Source organism: Echiichthys vipera, assembly GCF_963691815.1.
Source record: "Echiichthys vipera genome assembly, chromosome: 19".
NCBI lineage: Eukaryota > Metazoa > Chordata > Actinopteri > Perciformes > Trachinidae > Echiichthys > Echiichthys vipera.
The window spans coordinates 28052762-28071656 of record NC_139844.1 but is presented as its reverse complement, the minus strand read 5'-3'; the positions used below and the strand labels follow the sequence as shown (position 1 = coordinate 28071656).

Below are 18895 nucleotides of genomic sequence, written 5' to 3'. Positions count from 1 at the left end.
CACCTCTCCCAAACGGGCCGTGGACGGCAAGCGTGCCGCTCCTAGACGTGGTACGGTTGCACTCACACTGGTCAAAGGAACCAGACTTTAGCCGTGACACGTGCTGGGGCACGGCACGGAGGCACAGTGGGAGTGCGCCCTGAGTGGAAGAGCAGCCGTTTTAACAGTGTTGTGTTTGGCTCCAGTGCAAGAGTTCACTGTTCGATTCCGTTCACCTTCATCTGACCCCTGAGGACAGTTCCTCAGGAAACAACACAGAGGTGACGGATGTTCCTCCACCTTCTCAAACGTCACAGTCACAGTCACGGTCGAACACTTCTGTAGATGTTGAGAATAAAACAAAATGAATGGAGTTGAGCTGCATTTAAATCAGAGTCTCTGCGTCAGTCGTTCATGTTCTTCACCCGCAGAGTGACACACTGAGCCATGCAAAGATGATGAGTCAGCACGTTCACAGCAGAAAGACCAATAATGACGGTAATCTTGTAATTTAACAACAGTTTTCCCAGCCGGCCGCGCTCTTTGTAAGTGTTGAGAACACAAAACAAAGTAATGGTGATTATAAAAAGCAGGAGACGTCTCTGAGTTTCATGACTGTGACGGTTGAAACATCCGCAGCTCTGTGTTGTGTCATGAGGAACTGTCCTCGGGGATCAGATGAAGGTGAACGGGGTCGAACAGTGAAATCTGACCCTGTGTTTACACGTGAGGGGGGGCCCGTCAAATGCCCGTCCTTACCTACGCCCCTGCATTTGAATCCATCTCTGTACAAAGTGTGAGGCGATCCAAAGTGTGTGTTTGGCTGTGACTGTGAAATCGCTCGTCCGGTCCCAGCTGAGTGGGAGCGGAGCAGTGGAAGAGTGGGAGTGCTTCATGCAGGACAAAGGCTCTGAGACCAGCAGGTCTGTCTTGGCGTGGCCGTCGGCCGTCCGTCTGGGCAGTGTGTGACAGTGACACGGTCCTCCGTCTGTCCTAGACAGTACTTTCCATCACCCAGTCATTGCCGTCTATCGTCCCCTTGCTCCCGCCCGTGTCCCCCTCGTCCTCCTCGCACTGCAGCAGCATGCCGTTCACCGACAGGCTCCTCTTAGTCCAGATGCTGCTGATCCTCCGCGGTTTGGTGCACCGCTGAGTGGCCCCGGCGCCCGTGATGTCCCCCATGTCAAAGGACTGGCTCCTTCTGGGCCTGGAGTCCAGAGGTAGCATGAGAAGCCGACTGAGGCTGGAGTCCAGCGTCCCGCCCAGCAGCGGCTCCCTGTCAGTGTGGGGTCTCCCCGCCGCCGTCACCGTGCTCCCGGAGGCGCCCCAGTCGCGGCCCTGCACCCCCTGCAGCTCCAGAGAGGTGAAGGCCCCGAGCAGGTGGTCCAGGTTGTACTGGTGCTTCTGCGGAGCTGACCTCCAGATTTTGGCTAGCGTGCTGTTGGGGCTGTACGAGCCGCCCGCCATGGAGCCCGAGGACGAGGACGAGGAGGTGAGGCTGCTTTGGAGGGAGCCACACTTGAACTCCACCACCTCGTCCTGCAGGGTCACTTTGGCCTTGACCTTGGGCTCCGGCTGAGGCTGAGACCGGGGCATAAGAAGTCCGTTTTGCCCGAGTCGACCCCCGTTGGTCTGAGAGTGCGTGTCGATGACCCCGGTCAGTTTGCCCACGGGGGGGTCCGTGTCCGCAGCTTTGTAGCGCACCATGAGGATGACGATGAACACGAGCAGGGTGGCTACGATGACGCCCCCCACCACCAGGATCATGGTGCCCCCCAGCAGCTGGCTGGGCAGAGACCGGCACTGGGCGTAGTCGTCCTGGGTGAAGAAGTCGGTGCAGCCCACGACGTTGGTGGCGGTGAGCGTGGTGGCGGTGTCGTCCCAGGCGGCCAGCACGCACAGGTCGTAGCGAGTCCCCGACACCAGGTTGGTCACCAAGAAAGCTTTGCTGGAGGCCGGGATCATCCTGAACAGAGACAAGAAGAACAATCAAGAGCTGCAGGTTCATGGAGACACAGAGGAACTCCTCTCCTGACATCTAGAGTCTGCTGTGGAGTAAATACAGGAACTGCTCTGAACCACTGAACCGTCTGCATGTGAACAGGCGACACGTGAGGAAATGCATTCACTGTGCACGTTTTCATTAGAGAGCCAGGATTTCCATTTGCATTCCCTGGAGATTCCCTGCACTGCTAACTCTCTGTGGAGGCCGCGTTAGCGTTAGCGTTAGCGTTAGCAGGCAGCAGTAATTGGCTTGATCTCTCAGAGCTCATCTCTCATCTGCCTCGCTGCGGTGAACAGAGTCCGTTTGAGATGCAGCTCTGGAGCAACGATAAATAAATAAGTAAAGAAACCAGGAAGGGCGAGTGAAGCGCAGATGCAGGAGGGATCCGAACCCGTGGACCTGGTTCTTTATGTATCACATGCTCAACAGTTACAGAGGCAATCACGGCGCTGAACACACCGAGTCTCAGTTTCCCTCAGACGAACACGAGTCAAAGCAAAATGAGACGAAACAGAACACAAGTTAAAACAGGGGATAAAATAAAGCACATACATAAACAGTCTCTCTCTCTGCATATATACAGTATATGTTTATATATACTGAATCATATATATATTAGTATATATTATATTGAATATGCCTCCTGACTACACTCATAAACACATGTCATACCTTCTTGGCTTGAAGTCAAAGGCTCAATAAAAGCTGTGTTTTCAAGCCTCATTTCACCGTCACCAGTTCCACAAGTGACTAATACAGGAAGTGCCTGTGTCTCTGCTCTTCACTGACTCTAAACTCCAGGTCGACTGATGGGGCTTATGATGCATTATGACACTACCTACACACACACACACACACACACACACACACACACACACACACACGTCAACTATCAGCTGTAAGGACTCGAGTTCAGAGCATGAACCAGCGAGTGAGACTTTTAGAATGGAGGTGACGACGAGAGCTCAGGTGAGATACGATGAGACACACTTCATCATCCTGGACTCCAGTGCTGTCACATAGAGCACTCTGACCTCTGACCTCTGACCTCCGACCTCTGGCTAAAACGAGGCGTTTGGGCCACAGAACTGCCGCTCACTGGATCTTTTCTGTAAAAACCCCAGAGATGGTTGTGCGTGAAAATCCCAGTAGATCAGAGCAACAACCACGTTCAAAGTCACGCAAATCACCTTTCTGTCCCGTTCTGATGCTGCTTTGACCTGCAGCCGACCTCTGCACCATGTCTACACACACACACACACACACACACACACACACACAGACACACACACACACACACACACACACACACTCACACACACACACACACACACACACACTTCAGACCTCCATCTCCTTCATAACCGAATGAATCAGGCGACAGGAAGTTGACGGTACCACGCCGACCTCCCGTGCCTCAGAGCGCTCTCTAACACCAGATTAACACCAGAGTCTTCTTACACATTTATACGACACGCACCAAAGATTAGAGATGAGCCCAACCTCAGCGCTCGCCTCGTCCCAATTAGTCAAACAAAAGAAGATGTTTTCCAGTTCCACTTCCTCCCCATCGCCGTGTGCTCCGGTTCATTACTCTGGTGAAATTGGCTGCAGGTCGTTCAGCGCAGTGATGCTTCGGCTGAGCGCTGCGGCGCCTGAGTCTGGCTCTAAGTGATTTCAGGATGTCTGCGTAGACGAGAGGATTCATTTGGATTCAGAGGAAAGAAGCTTGAGTCCAGAGAAACCGCGGCCGCGCTCATCACAGGGAGATAAAAGCCCCCCCGCCCCTGCAGCCTGCAGGAGGCAATCTGCGGAGTGGCCCGCTTAGCTCCCCACCGCGGTGTTAATCAGAGCCGGAGAGAGGGAGGAGGAGGAGGAGAGAGGGAGGAGGAGGAGGAGGAGAGAGGGAGGAGGAGAGAGAGGGAGGAGGAGGAGGAGAGGGAGGAGGAGGAGGAGAGGGAGGAGGAGGAGGAGGAGGAGGAGGAGGAGAGGAGGAGAGGGAGAGGAGGAGGAGGAGAAGGAGGAGAGGGAGGAGGAGGAGGAGGAGAGGGAGGAGGAGGAGGAGGAGGAGGAGAGAGGGAGGAGGAGGAGGAGAGAGGGAGGAGGAGAGAGGGAGGAGGAGGAGGAGGAGAGGGAGGAGGAGAAGGAGGAGGAGGAGAGGGAGGAGGAGGAGAGGGAGGAGGAGGAGGAGAGAGGGAGGAGGAGAGAGAGGAAGGAGGAGAGAGAGGAGGAGAGGGAGAGAGGGAGGAAGGAGAGGAGGAGGAAGGGGAGAGGAGGAGGAGAGGGAGGAGAAGAGAGGGAGGAGGAGGAGGAGAGAGAGGGAAGAGGAGGAGGAGAGAGAGGAGGAGAGGGAGGGAAGAGGAGGAGAGGGAGGAGGAGGAGGAGGAGAGGGAGGAGAAGAGAGGGAGGAAGGAGAGGAGGAGAGGGAGGAGGAGGAGGAGAGGGAGGAGGAGGAGGAGAGGGAGGAGGAGGAAGAGGAGAGGGAGGAGGAGGAAGAGGAGGAGGAGGAGGAGAGGGAGAGGAGGAGGAGGAGGAGGAGGAGAGGGAGGAGAAGGAGGAGGAGGAGGAGGAGGAGAGGGAGGAGAAGGAGGAGGAGGAGGAGGAGGAAGAGGAGAGGGAGGAGGAGGAGAGGGAGAGGAGGAGGAGGAGGAGGAGGAGAGGGAGGAGAAGGAGGAGGAGGAGGAGGAAGAGGCTCAGGCTCTCTGCTTCCACTTCTTTAGGTTTTGTCAGAGTTTAAACAGTTTTTAAAAGTTCTCGGTTCAAACAAAGAGCTGATGAAAGGAGCCCGTCGTTGTTCCGCGTCTTTCCTGATGCTTTTAAACGCTGTTCTCTCTGCAGGTGAGACACGCACACTTCAGATGAATCGCTCAGATCTGATTCTTTCTTTTCACATGAGTCTTTAAACGTGGTCTGTCTGCGGAGAACTGTGCCCCGCGTGAGCAGCTGGTCGATGACATCACACCACAACAGAAGAGAAACAGGACTTTAGGACTTTACGGCGTAATGCTGAGAACAGTGAGTGGAGGCAGACGACACATTCGTGAGCGAGTGAAATCAGGAAAGAGGAGGAAGAGGATTCAGATTTGAACGATGGCAGCAACATCCGTACAGTCCTCCATCTTTGTTTTGATCTGTCTTTCATTTCCTGCGGCTCAGAATGACGTCATCAAAGTCGACCTGACGGTTCAGATTGATGTCACATTCAAATGTTTCTGATTCAGTCGCACGTTTAAAAGTGAACTAGTTCTGACAGAAACTATCAGATCCAACAGGACTTGAGCCGTTCACACTGTCAGGAGAGTCAGACAGGAGTCAGACGTGAGCGGAAACATGAGATCCAGGTCAGCGTGGCTGCAGAGGGACCGGAGCCACACACACACGAGGTCGTGCCAAACGATCTCCTGCCGTTGATTCAGCTTAAACATCTGGGCACTGCTGGGAGATTTGATTACGCTTATATAAGCAAATCCCTGGCTGCTCCTCACTCTCAGACTCTGCAGCTGTGTTCAGAGGATTAAATGAGACATGGCGTGTGTGTGTGTGTGTGTGTGTGTGTGTGTGTGTGTGTGTGTCTACTGTATACCCTTGAATATCTCCTGGCTGCAGTAAAACATCCCACCGATCCAACTGTAATGGATGAACGCATCAGGCGGAGGATGGTGCCGCCTCCTGTGGTTCTTGTTCCAGTCTCCTCCTGAGATAAGTCTGAAAACAGCTCCGCTCATGTAAACATGGAGCCGGCGCTGCGGGGAGCCTGCGTTCATCTGTCAGGGAGCTCTCACTGAGGTGGACCGTGGACTCAGCAGCCACCGTGAGGGGACATGTTCACTGCCGGCGCCACAGCTGGAAACATCCAGAAGCTTGACGTTTAAAACATCAAAGTGGATTAAACAGCTAAAGCTGCATTTGTTGAACCAGCTGAGCGCATGAGAACAAGCTGACTCAGCAGGTGTGAGCGCACGCTGTGGTGATTTCTGTCACAGTATAAATTACGTTTTGTCATCACTCACTGAGCACGTCTATAAAAGTCAGGTTCAAACAAGGTGCAGTCTGAAGAGTGTTTCCACAGGAGCTGGAGGGTCAGTGAAGGCACCGTGTGACCAGGGGGCCGAGGATCCAACTCCTGAACCAATGAGAGCCGGTCTGGGAGTGATGGACAGGACAGAGCCTGAACCAGGGACCGCCTCAGCAACATCCTGCACCAATCACAACAACCCAGTGAACTTTACTGCTGCATAAACGCTTTGTGAAGGGAGGGCTCTCACAGTGAAGGATGACCCCAGAGAGGCCCCTGGGCCGGGCGGATACTTCTTTGCTGTTTCTATAATAAACTTTTGAAACTTTAAGTCGACTCTTTCCTTGAGTAAGACCACGACAGGTTCCTAACGCACCGAGCAGAAGAGAGCATCTTTAAAATGAGACTTTCTCCATCCACATGTAGGCTCGGCTCGGCTCGGCTCGGTTCGGCACAGCAGGGATTCATATTCCTATTACAACAGCACTACAGTGCTTGAAGGGTTTGTCTCATGTTTTGGATGTCAGTGTTTTAGCCCCGGCTCTCTGAGGCTCGGTGTTCGTTCATAAATGAACCCAAACGCACAAATATGTAGGATATTACTACTTCCTGTTTCTATGTCACAACATCTGCTGTTGCTGTTTAGAACCCGAGTGGTCAGAAAAACAGCTGTAAAACACAAAACACAATCGTTTCTATCTTTGAAACTGAGTCATTTGCTTTTACATGAGTCCCAAACAGCCGACACAGCGAAACACGAGCAGTCAAGTCCAGCAGCTCTCTGAGAGTTTAAACACAGATGAGAGAAAACACAACCTCTCTTGGTTGGAATTCTTGGATTTGGACTAAACTGGCAGTAAATTTGGAAGCATAGCATGGAAATACCCAAGAACAAGTTTCTTTGGGCGCCCTCCCACTGTGCCTCCGTCCCGTGCCCCAGCACGTGTCACGGCTAAAGTCTGGTTCCTTTGACCAGTGTGAGTGCAACCGTACCACGTCTAGGAGCGGCACGCTTGCCGTCCACGGCCCGTTTGGGAGAGGTGGGCTTTAGTAAAGCACGTTTGCACGTGTACGAGCACGAGCGTGCGCACGTGTACGAGCACGAGGCCTACGGCGGTTCTGAGGTCATTTCCTGTGCGCCTGTTGGGACGTAGAGAAAAGAAGGAGGGACCATGTGCAAACACGTGCAAACGTGCTTTACAAAAGCCCACCTCTCCCAGACGGTCTGTGGACGGCCAGCTGGCAGCAGCTATGCGCGGAGCGGTTGCACTCACACTGGTCAAAGGAACCAGACTTTAGCCGTGACACGTGTTTTGGCGCGGTGCGGAAGGACAGTTTGAGTGCGCCCTAAGAACCAGGAGCTGACAGGCGTGCAGCGCCGGACCGTTGTTATCCTTCCCCTTGGTAAACTCTTCGTCGGATTGGCTCCTGTTTCTCGTTCGTTCTAGGTTTTGCTCCTCGTTGATTGTTTGTGTTAATCATTGTTCTCTTTGTTTCTCCCCGGAGTTTCCTCGTCCTGTTTCCCTCGACCGCCTCGTCTTCACTGTTTCTGTTTCCTCTGTTTTGTTCCTGTTTCTATCGTGTTATTAAATATGTGTTTGTACTTTGACCCCGTGTCCGTGTCCGTGTCCGTGTCTGCATCTGGGTCCAGTCTCCCAGAGTTATTTTGCAGCGTTCAGGACACTATCGCTTCTCCCGATCATCTCTGGGACGAGTCATCGTAAAGTAAATGTTGTTACTGTGACAGGATGAGTCAGAACACCTCAGAATACTTTTCTTACTCACTTTTCAGGATATTTTAAAAACCCTTCCTTTCAGTTTGATAACGGCACATTCTGAATAAGTTCTCTGGGCCCTCAGGCCTTCACACGTCCACATCCTACATGAAGGATCACGTTAAACCTCTAATTCAAGTAACAATGTGCCAATCAGGGAGAGCGGAGCAGCGATAACTTTGTCCTCCAGCTGCAGAGCTGGAAGAGGAAACAGCTGACGACTCTCACTTCAACAGTGAAACACGACTTAAACGATGAATTCCCTTAAATCCCAGCAGTAACAGACTTATTTCCAAACTTCCTGTCTTATCTAAACTTTCACTGAGAGTTGAATTAAGTTCTGTGAAAGCTTCTTTGAGGACGCTGTGCAGCGCAGAGAGGGTCCTCATTAAGGTAGGAAGTCACACCCTCGCCCTGTTGTAATCCCTGTAGTCTGGTGCAGTCATTACGGCCGCGTTGGTTCAGCTCTTATCTGTGTCATATTCAAATCATCAGGCATCATCAGTGCAAGTTTCCTCTCTAGATGTTTGTCTGATGGAGCTGTAACTAACTTTAAGGAGGCGTTTCCATCCAGCAGTTACTTTACTGCCTTATCCTGATATTTCAGACTCCTGCACCAACGTGAGTCTCTCTGAACTCGATCACCGTGTTGACAGAGTTCAGACTCACTGCAGACAACACTCGACTCTGGTGCTCCGTTAAAAAAGAAGATGATGACACACAGGAAGTTAGCTGCGTGGTTAAACTCACAAACCCGTGATTTAAAACAAATATCGCCAAAACTGGAAAGTAAACGCGTTTCACCAAACTGGAAGAATCGCGCTTTGTTTGGCAAGAAAGTTCTAAAAACCAAGCCCCGCCCACAGCTTCCTGTTTGATCCAAGCCCCGACCACAGCTTCCTGTTTGATCCAAGCCCCGCCCACAGCTTCCTTCCTGAAGCTCCGTCAGCGTCAGTTTTCTGAGTGTCCACTAGGGGCAGGTTTCATAACATAGCAGTTTCTCATTGAGCCCCATGTTAAACAGGCCGTTTACACAGCATCATTAAACCTGTTTAAGGACAAAAGAACATTCTGGTCTGTGTGTTTAGCTCAGGTCTCCATGACAACACTGAGGGGGAGGGGCTAGTTTTTATTTTATTGGAGGTTAAAGTTTATGAATAGTTAGGGGCGTGGCCTCTTGAGTGACAGCTAGCCCCTGGCCCTCACTTCTCCTCGGAGGTAAACGTCAGCCAGATGGACGTACGCCCCTCCCCCCAGTGTCACATACATGCCCTTTTATGGTCAGAGGAAATGAGGCGGAGTCAAAGTCTGACAAGATGGAGACTCCTGTAGGCGAGGACGACTGGATCAATGTGAGAAAACAGACCTGACGGAGACGCTCAACCTGTTTTTATAGTGTGTGGTGTTGTTCTTATAAATAAATAAATTAATTAATTAAACAAGGTCCTTAATAATTCACTTTACAACAGCTGTAAATTCTATAAGTCCTGTGTAGCATGGTACATAATTACATATCATAACTCATGTGTATTATATTGAATAATCTTTATACGTATTTTTAATCAAAATGTTTTCAAATGTGTTTTAATGCTGTAAAAAATATGAATGCTACAAATAAATACATGACATCACTCGCTGCACTGTAATTACATAAAGGCCTGAAACGACTGTTACGTTCTGATCCGGACGAAACAAGAAGGAAAACATGTTTCAAAATGAAGGAAACTGTAGCAGCAGAAAGGGCTGAAGCTCTTAATATCCTGCTCTCCACGGTAACACAGACGGCTTGGAGCAGATATTTAAACGCCATTAAGTAACTGGATTTCTCTCCGGCTGGTTTCACTTTCATTTTAAAGGCCGTGGCGCTGGAACACGAGCCTCATCATATACAGTCTCATCCCCATCGAACGCTGCTGCAGCGACAGAAGCTCGGCCTCCTGAGCGGAGACGTGTCCCTGCACGGTTCAGGACGGTTGAGCATAATGGAGTTCAGCTCAGTTCAGCACAGCGCTGTGATTAGTGACGGAGGCGTCAGACGATGGACGGGGGGAAGACGAAGGGGATGAGTTGTTCTGATAATTATACATAAATATACTTTTATATATATGATGAATGAAGGATCCTTGGATGTGCAAACATATGTGTAAAACATTATAGAAAGCTCTGCAATACGCCAACAACTACAGTGGTTTTCAACGCCATGACGTTATCTATAGACCTGGGGGTTCGGACGCCATGACGTCATCTATAGACCTGGAGGTTTGGACGCCATGACGTCATCTATAGACCTGGAGGTTTGGACGCCATGACGTCATCTATAGACCTGGGGGTTCGGACGCCATGACGTCACGTACAGACCTGGGGGTTTGGACGCCATGACGTCATACCTGCTTCATACCTGCTTCATACCATTTAGCTGTTTCAGTATCCAGGTATTGTGCACGCTGGCTCAATGTTACTCTGTCATGGTACTTTACAAAAGCTGTTCTACGCCTCATCCTACCTAAAAGAATCTGAATCTGTGTTTACCTGTAGATCAGAACCTCGTCATCAGAGCAGTTGTACTGGAGCTGGTACATCTTCACCTTCGGAGCCGATTTGCTCACCGTCCACTTGACCAACGCTGAAACGGCCGTCACCTCAGAGACGGACACGGTCCTCTCTGGTGGACTCTTGGGAGCCCCTTTGCTGATCCTGGTGGTCCCGGTGATATCAGAGAGGCGGGACTTAGGCGGTGACGGCTGCCCGGTGCCATTGCTCAGGTGGGGGAGCTGAACAATGGACACCTCTACGGAGGCGGTGGACTCCCCGGCCACGTTAGCGGCAATGCAGGTGAAGGTGCCATAGTCCTTGGAGGTGGTGATTGTGATGCTTAGGGTTCCATTGCTGTACACCACGGTTCGGGAGGAGTTGCCAAGCAGGCGATCCTCAGGGGAGAGCCAGTGGATGATAGGAGAAGGGTCTCCAGTTGCCTCGCACCTTAGGCTGGCCATCTGGCCCTCCAAGACCAGCATTCTGTGGGTGTGCTGGGTAATAAGAGGTGGCAGACACAAAAACTCCTCCTCCTTCAAATTCCAAAAGTAGCGACCCTTAAGTGCAGGAGGGGAGGCGCAGGTCTCCAGGTCGTCGTCTCTCTCAAGCCTCCTAATCCACAGCATCTCACAGTTGCAGTGCAGCGGGTTTCCACCGAGACTCAGGGACAGCTGGGGAGCATAGGGTGTAGTCAGGATCATCGAGTCCTGGGCGCGGGCAAAAATGGGGTCTGGGGGTAGTTTCTGCAAGCGATTGGAGGTCAGGTCCAATCTCGCCAACCTTTCCAGGTCACTGAAGGTGCCCTCTGGAATAAAGTCCAACAGGTTGTGGTCCAGACTCAGTTGGTGCAGGTTGATCATCTGGCGGACTGAGTCCCAGGGCAGTGACATCAGGTTGTTGTAGGAGAGATCCAGATCCTCCAAGGTAGGGGCCAGGTCCTCAAAGGCCTTGTCGTGGATGCGTCCCAGTTGGTTGTTGTTGACAATGAGGTGCTGCAGGTTGACTAAGCCTCGCAAGTCATCAGGTCCCAGCTCCACCAATCGGTTGTTGTCCAGATGAAGTGAGCGCAGCGTTTCCAAGTCGCCAAAAGAGAAGGGCTGAATGTAGCTGATGGTATTCCTGGAGAGCGTCAGGTCCACCAGGTCAGTCATATTGGCAAAGTCCTGCTGCGTAATACGGAGGATGTAGTTGCCTCCCAGACGGAGCTCCACTGTGCTGCGTTCAATGTCAGGAGGCACAAAGAGAAGGCCTTTGGAGGGACACAGCGTCCCCAGGGACTCCGACAGATTCTGGCATACACAGTACTTGGGGCATGCGTGGGTGATCATCACTGTGGTTCCCAGGACCAGCAGGCAGCAGATGATGTGGTCCATGGTAAAGTCATTCATAGGAACCTATGTGAGAAATAAAACCAGATGAGTTTCAGTTATTATTCATGAACTTTATCATCAATCAAAGATCTGAGATGGAGCCCCAGGCCCAACTGTGCCCTATGTTAGACAAGATCACTTTAGATCAGGGGTGTCAAACTCAGGCCCGTGGGCCAAATCTGGCCCGTGGTGTAAATATATTTGGCCCTAAGATCATATCCAGGTTCTGTGAGAGCTGTCCCGTGAGTATAAAACACACACACACGTCTACTTTCCTGTTCACACACATGAGCATCCATGCTGCCAGTCTCTGCAGACACACTGAATCCACCCCTCCCCAAAAACGCCCCAAAGAAAGATGGAGGACAGCAGCTTCAGCAGATGATCTGTGTGTGAAGGTAAAGAGCTGTTTGTCACCGTGGCTGTGACCAAAGAATCAAACAGAAGAAACACCACGACACACACACACACACACACACACACACACACACACACACACACACACACACACACACACACACACACACACACACACACACACACACACACACACACACACACACACACACACACACACACACACACACACACACACACACCAAAGAATCAAACATGAGAAACACCACGACACACACACACACACACACACACACACACACACACACACACACACACACACACACACACACACACACACACCAAAGAATCAAACATGAGAAACACCACGACACACACACACACACACACACACACACACACACACACACACACACACACACACACACACACACACACACACACACACACACACACACACACACACACACACACACACACACACACACACACACACACACACACACACACACACACACACACACACACACCACGACAAGAACAAGGAGCTGCACTGGAAAGAGTCAACGTTACACATCTGCAGAGAAACAGGCAACAAATACAGAGTTTGGGACCAAACTTTGGCCCAGGTTTTAAATTTGGCCCACCGTGAGTTTGAGTTTGACTCCGCTGATTTGATGCTTGTCTGCCTCATTTGACATCTAGAAGAACCTGACAACGTTAGGAGTTAAAAGTTATACTGTAGTTCCTCTGTGTTCGTCTTTCTTTACTTACTAAGGGCGCACTCACACTGTCCATTCGTACCATGCCCAAGCACGCTTCAAAGCTAAAGTCTAGTTCCTTTGAGTACCCAGGCACGCTTGCTGGCCAGTCAGTAAACAGTCTGTGACATAATACATGTTGTGTTTTCCTTGTACAGTTTGTTCACTCAGGGATTGTATCGGCCTCGGTCTGGGACGTGAGGTGAGCCGGATCCTTTGGTCTGGGTGCACAGAGCGCTCAGGTGTGATCAGGGAAGACAGCACAACAACTCAAGTTCAGCGCGTTAGACAGCAGGCGCCCGGAGACACGGTGTGAGCTGTAACAGCCAACACCAGGGGGACCGTGGTGATAAGCAGCATTTTTATGGGACAGTCATAAATTAGCATATCTCAGTAGTCAAATAAGACGGGAGGATGCAGTCTCCTCCATCATCCCCCGATGATTACTGCAGACACAACAACCCACCTGCAATCTGTTTTATGCCTTTCTTGCACAATCTCTCCACCACACAGTGGAATAACTTCAATAAATACAGCCAGCAGCCCGAAGCAGTGAGGATCCCAAATGGATTCAGTGTATCGCTGCAATGTACATCTCATCTCATGCAGCGTCATTATTCAATATCGTTATTCAGAACAGACATGCAGCATGAAATGAGAACAGCATGCTTTTAAATATACACTGAGATTATCCCTTATATCCTTGCTGGCTCACACCCACACACATCTACATCTGTACAGTGCACACACACACACACACACACACACACACACACGCAGATGGCTGCACACGCCCCCACGCTCCAACGTCCAAACACCAAAGCACAATAACAACATTCACTGGGCCATAAATCGTCCCAGGAATGATCGGGAGAAGCGATATTTTGCTGTTTTGAGGCCATTTTGAACCCTTTCAAAGATCAATAAAGGTTTGTTTCTAAAGAATATTTCACACTAGGACTGAAGACGTTTGAAAAATACAGAATAAACAAAGAAAACAACCAACAGCAGTAAATCACATGGACTCTTGGTGTGTTTGAACTCATTGGTGTTTAGTTGCTGCTGTTTGAAACCAACGTGTCACAGCGGATTCATATCACCTCATATATAAACATGATACTCTGTGCCTGGGGGTGACACGGTGGAGTGGTGGTTAGCGCTGTCGCCTCACAGCAAGAGGGTTCCTGGTTTGAATCCCTTCTGTGTGGAGTTTGCGTGTTGTCCCCGTGTCTGCGTGGGTTTTCTCCGGGTTCTCCGGTTTCCTCCCACAGTCCAAAGACGTGCAGGTGTTGGGTTCATTGATGACTCTAAATCACCCGTAGGTGTGAATGGTTGTCTGTCTCTGTTCGTCTCTATGTGTCCTGTGATAGACTGGCGTCCTGTCCACGCCCGATGTCAGCTGGGATCGGCTCCAGCCCCCCACGACCCCGACAGGGACAAGAGGAAGAAGATGAATGAATGAGTCTGTGCCTGGATTTGACTGGCTGCATGGACAGTAGCCCACTTGCTCCAGGGATATATTAAGTATTGTGTTTACGTAGAGGTGTGCTTGGTATTATTGTTTGTGTTGTTCTTTGTGCATCTGGTCCACTTGCTATTTAAAGTCATAATTCTACCGTCTGTTGTTCTAGAAAGGAACTGAATCACCTCCTGTTCACTGAAACCAACACACGACAAACGCAAAACTTTTTTATCAACTTTCCCTTTGAATCAACATTCGATCAACGGAGTGAAAGAGTTTCTGTACCCAAAGAGCCTGAGACTGTTTCCCTCATGTTCTGCTGATTGGTTATATACGCTACATTGAGATTGACCTGCAAAGTCCTTCAGAACGTGCTCACGGAGCCCGGGGAACACAAACAGGAGGGTTTCATCACGCGCAGCAGAGCCGTGCACCGAGGAGGAGTGTTTAGTAAATCATCCGGTCAGAGTCAAGGGCGCGGTGCGGAGGATGGATGGTGTGGGGGTCAGGGAGTCAGCCAAACCACATCGCTCCTGACAAGCCGAGCGTGGCGGTCGTGCAGGTGACTCTCTCATATGTCGAGCGGAGCGGGGACAGCAGTAATCAGCGAGGGCCTTGATGTGAACACTCATCACAGCTCCTGACAGACAGCACCAGACGTCAGCGCCCGCCTGCTCCAGCCTTCACGCCCCGTCTGGCACAGAGCGGCGGCTGCAGAGTCATTCCCCTCAGGCAGGTCCTGACACCTTCACTGTACACAGACCTGGAAATATGGGTCTCAGTGTTCTACTTCCTCATCGCTGTGAAAGATTGAAGTCAATATTAAATTTCCTTAACATTCACCAACTGTGTGGAAGCTGAGATTTGATTCCAGCGTGAGCTCCAGAGGGACCGGCAGAGCCGCCATACTCCTGACAGCACGCCGGCAGAGCCGCCCGTCTCCCGACAGCACGCCGGCAGAGCCGCCATACTCCTGACAGCACGCCGCAGTCGATGCAAATGCAAAGAATTCAAATGGGTGAAAAATGGGAACGGCATCAATGTGCCACTCAAACCTCGAGCCTGAACATGTTCAGTGTAACCTGCAGACAGGAAAAGGATAGATCCAGATCCTGTGTGAGGGGAACTGCAAAACATGTGTTTCAGTCCCTCACACAGACGGGTTTTAGATATTATTATCATGGCTTAGATTTTTAGGGTCTTTCTCGGAGTCCAGGTTCATTCACACACACACACACACGGTGATGGTGAACTACGCAGCAGTCACAGCCGCCCTGGGGCCGACTGACGGACGCGTGGCTGCTGATCAGCGCCTACGGCCCCTCGACCACCTCCTCACACATACAGCAGTCACACACACTCACACGAGGAGAGGTGGGTGAAGTGTCTCGCCCAAGGACACAACGGCCGTGACACAAGTAGGGCCGGGCGGGGATCGATCGGCCGACTCGCTCTATTAACTGAGCCACAGTCGCCCCAATGCCCAATATTAAACTTTGTGTTGGTATAAAAAGGCTGAGCTGTGACGACTGTGCAGAGGGTCCAACACTAATGCTTGACTGTCAAACAGCCGGCTTCCACTTCCCTCTCTGCCGTGAGGAGGCGGGACGGTGGGAGGATGCATTCATGCACCTCCGTTAACTGAGCTCCAACATCAATCGCCTCCGTGCTTCCTGTTAGCAAACACTTACGTAACTGAACGAAGACAAAAGCCCGTCAGAACTCGTGCTCAGGTGCTTCATTCTGCTCCTCTTCATCACGTCCCGATGAGAAACGATGACTCAGCGATCAGTAAATAATGTGCCTCCCTGTCCTCACGTTGGGTCATCAGTGAACAGCTGAGGGTTTGTTTTTGTCCCCTTTCCTCTGGTGAACTGTGTCCAAACACCTTTTTACAAAAACACCTTTGAATTAAAGCCGAGGATCCAATAATGAGACAAAAGCAGCCGTGCCTCTGAAGGCGGCACAGGCCCTCGCCTTTCATCTGGACACATGAGCAGGGCTGTAAACAACTATCTCACTGCCAAAGGGACCGATACCAGGATACTAAAAATGTCCTCTTTGTGATGCATCTCCATCTGTTTCAGTCCTTTTCACTGAGAAACACTTGCTTAGAAAAGAGGCCAGAGCCTTATTTAGAGATACTTTTGAATATCATTGAGCATTAACGTGTGCTAAAGTGTCCTCTAGGAGCATAAACGTGTGTTAAAGTGTCCTCTAGGAGCATAAACGTGTGTTAAAGTGTCCTCTAGGAGCATAAACGTGTGCTAAAGTGTCCTCTAGGAGCATAAACGTGTGTTAAAGTGTCCTCTAGGAGCATAAACGTGTGCTAAAGTGTCCTCTAGGAGCATAAACGTGTGTTAAAGTGTCCTCTAGGAGCATAAACGTGTGTTAAAGTGTCCTCTAGGAGCATAAACGTGTGTTAAAGTGTCCTCTAGGAGCATAAACGTGTGCTAAAGTGTCCTCTAGGAGCATAAACGTGTGTTAAAGTGTCCTCTAGGAGCATAAACGTGTGTTAAAGTGTTCTCTAGGAGCATAAACGTGTGTTAAAGTGTCCTCTAGGAGCATAAACGTGTGTTAAAGTGTCCTCTAGGAGCATAAACGTGTGTTAAAGTGTCCTCTAGGAGCATAAACGTGTGTTAAAGTGTCCTCTAGGAGCATTAACGTGTGTTAAAGTGTCCTCTAGGAGCATAAACGTGTGTTAAAGTGTCCTCTAGGAGCATAAACGTGTGTTAAAGTGTCCTCTAGGAGCATAAACGTGTGTTAAAGTGTCCTCTAGGAGCATAAATGTGTGTTAAAGTGTCCTCTAGGAGCATAAACGTGTGTTAAAGTGTCCTCTAGGAGCATAAACGTGTGTTAAAGTGTCCTCTAGGAGCATAAACGTGTGCTAAAGTGTCCTCTAGGAGCATAAACGTGTGCTAAAGTGTCCTCTAGGAGCATAAACGTGTGCTAAAGTGTCCTCTAGGAGCATAAACGTGTGTTAAAGTGTCCTCTAGGAGCATAAACGTGTGTTAAAGTGTCCTCTAGGAGCATAAACGTGTGCTAAAGTGTCCTCTAGGAGCATAAACGTGTGTTAAAGTGTCCTCTAGGAGCATAAACGTGTGCTAAAGTGTCCTCTAGGAGCATAAACGTGTGTTAAAGTGTCCTCTAGGAGCATAAACGTGTGCTAAAGTGTCCTCTAGGAGCCTAAACATCTGTACCCTGCTGCAGAGGGGATTCAGACTGGGGAGCGTTGAGCTCAGATTCAGACTCATCACATCCAGAGACACGAGACTCAGGCGTAAGTCTGCATGTTGGAACGTTTGTGAGCCGGATCAGAGCCCTGATATTTCCTCTAATCTCTGAGACATGAAGACTAGCTCCTATTAGCATCCTGCCTCTGGGGTTAGTGAGCGGCTTTAAGGAGCTCTCACAGAGAAATCTGCCTCTCGTCTTCAGAAAGCTGCAGAGTCAGCAAGATGTTCCACCGAGTTTGCACTCCAGCGGATGAACTCAGAGCTTGATGGAGACGGTTTCAGGGAGCGGAGCTGTGGCTCAGCGGGCTGCAGGTCATCATTTAGAGGCTGTACATGAGGAGGAAACGACAGGTGTGCTGCCGAGGCGTCCACCTGTTTGTGCTGCGAGGGGAAAACTGCTGAGCAACATCGATTTCAGGAGGGCCGACGCCTGCAACCACCTGCTCTGAGTTATGCTGCAGTCAGGAGGCAAAGGGACGTTTACGTGGAACGCAGCCGAGTGTGGAACGTAGAGAGTGAAGTTAAAGTCAAAAGAACACACAACTAAATGTACTTAAGGCCCCCCCCCCCCCACTGTGCCTCCGTCACAGGTTAGAGCGCCCTCCCACTGTTCCCCCGTCCCGTGCCCCGTGCTTTAGGGTCCTTGTCCCCCCCTCCAGGCCCGTTTGTACTCACACTACCTGGGCCTCGGAGAATGCTTCTTGCTGCCTATACGTCATCACGCCGTAACACGTCACACGCATTGATGACGTCATGGTGATGCGTGGCTTTGTTTCCAGATCTTTCCGTAGACCTCGGAGTTTTTGTGCGTCTTGTCGACTGTTTTTGAATCTTTTCATCGACCAAATCTGCAGTAAACACTCCACCTCCGCATCACACCAACGTGAACCTTTCACCGCCATTGTTTGAAATGTCCGCGCATGGTCCCTCCTTCTTTTTTCTACGTCCCAACAGGCGCACAGGAAATGACCTCAGAACCGCCGTAGGCCTCGTGCTCGTACACGTGCGCACGCTCGTGCTCGTACACGTGCAAACGTGCTTTACTAAAGCCCACCTCTCCCAAACGGGCCGTGGACGGCAAGCGTGCCGCTCCTAGACGTGGTACGGTTGCACTCACACTGGTCAAAGGAACCAGACTTTAGTGAAACGTGCTGGGGCACGGCACGGAGGCACAGTGGGAGGGCGCCCTGAGTACAGATACATGAAAAATGTACTTAAGCATAGGAACACTGCAGAGACAAAACAATTCCTCCATGAGCTGCAGGCCTCCATTAAAGGGGTTCTTTTTTCTATTCACACACGCACACACACACACACACACACACACACACACACACACACACACACACACACACACACACACACACACACACACACACACACACACACACACACACACACAC

The 18895-nt window shown here is 50.7% G+C and overlaps 1 protein-coding gene across 1 annotated transcript in view; it reads right to left on the bottom strand.

The window, feature by feature from the left end:
• Positions 1–972: 972 nt before the first annotated feature.
• lrfn2b (leucine rich repeat and fibronectin type III domain containing 2b) overlaps positions 973–18895 on the bottom strand; it is a gene marked incomplete at its 3' end in the record, with an annotated part of 31530 nt that continues 13607 nt past the window's right edge. Inside the window, exons 2-3 of the mRNA XM_083934426.1 lie at positions 10304–11700; positions 973–1945 (exon numbers count right to left, since the gene is read on the bottom strand). Of these exons, the coding sequence (XP_083790552.1) occupies positions 973–1945; positions 10304–11694 (2364 nt within the window). The 5' untranslated portion in view covers positions 11695–11700. The remainder of the gene's footprint in view (positions 1946–10303; positions 11701–18895) is intronic.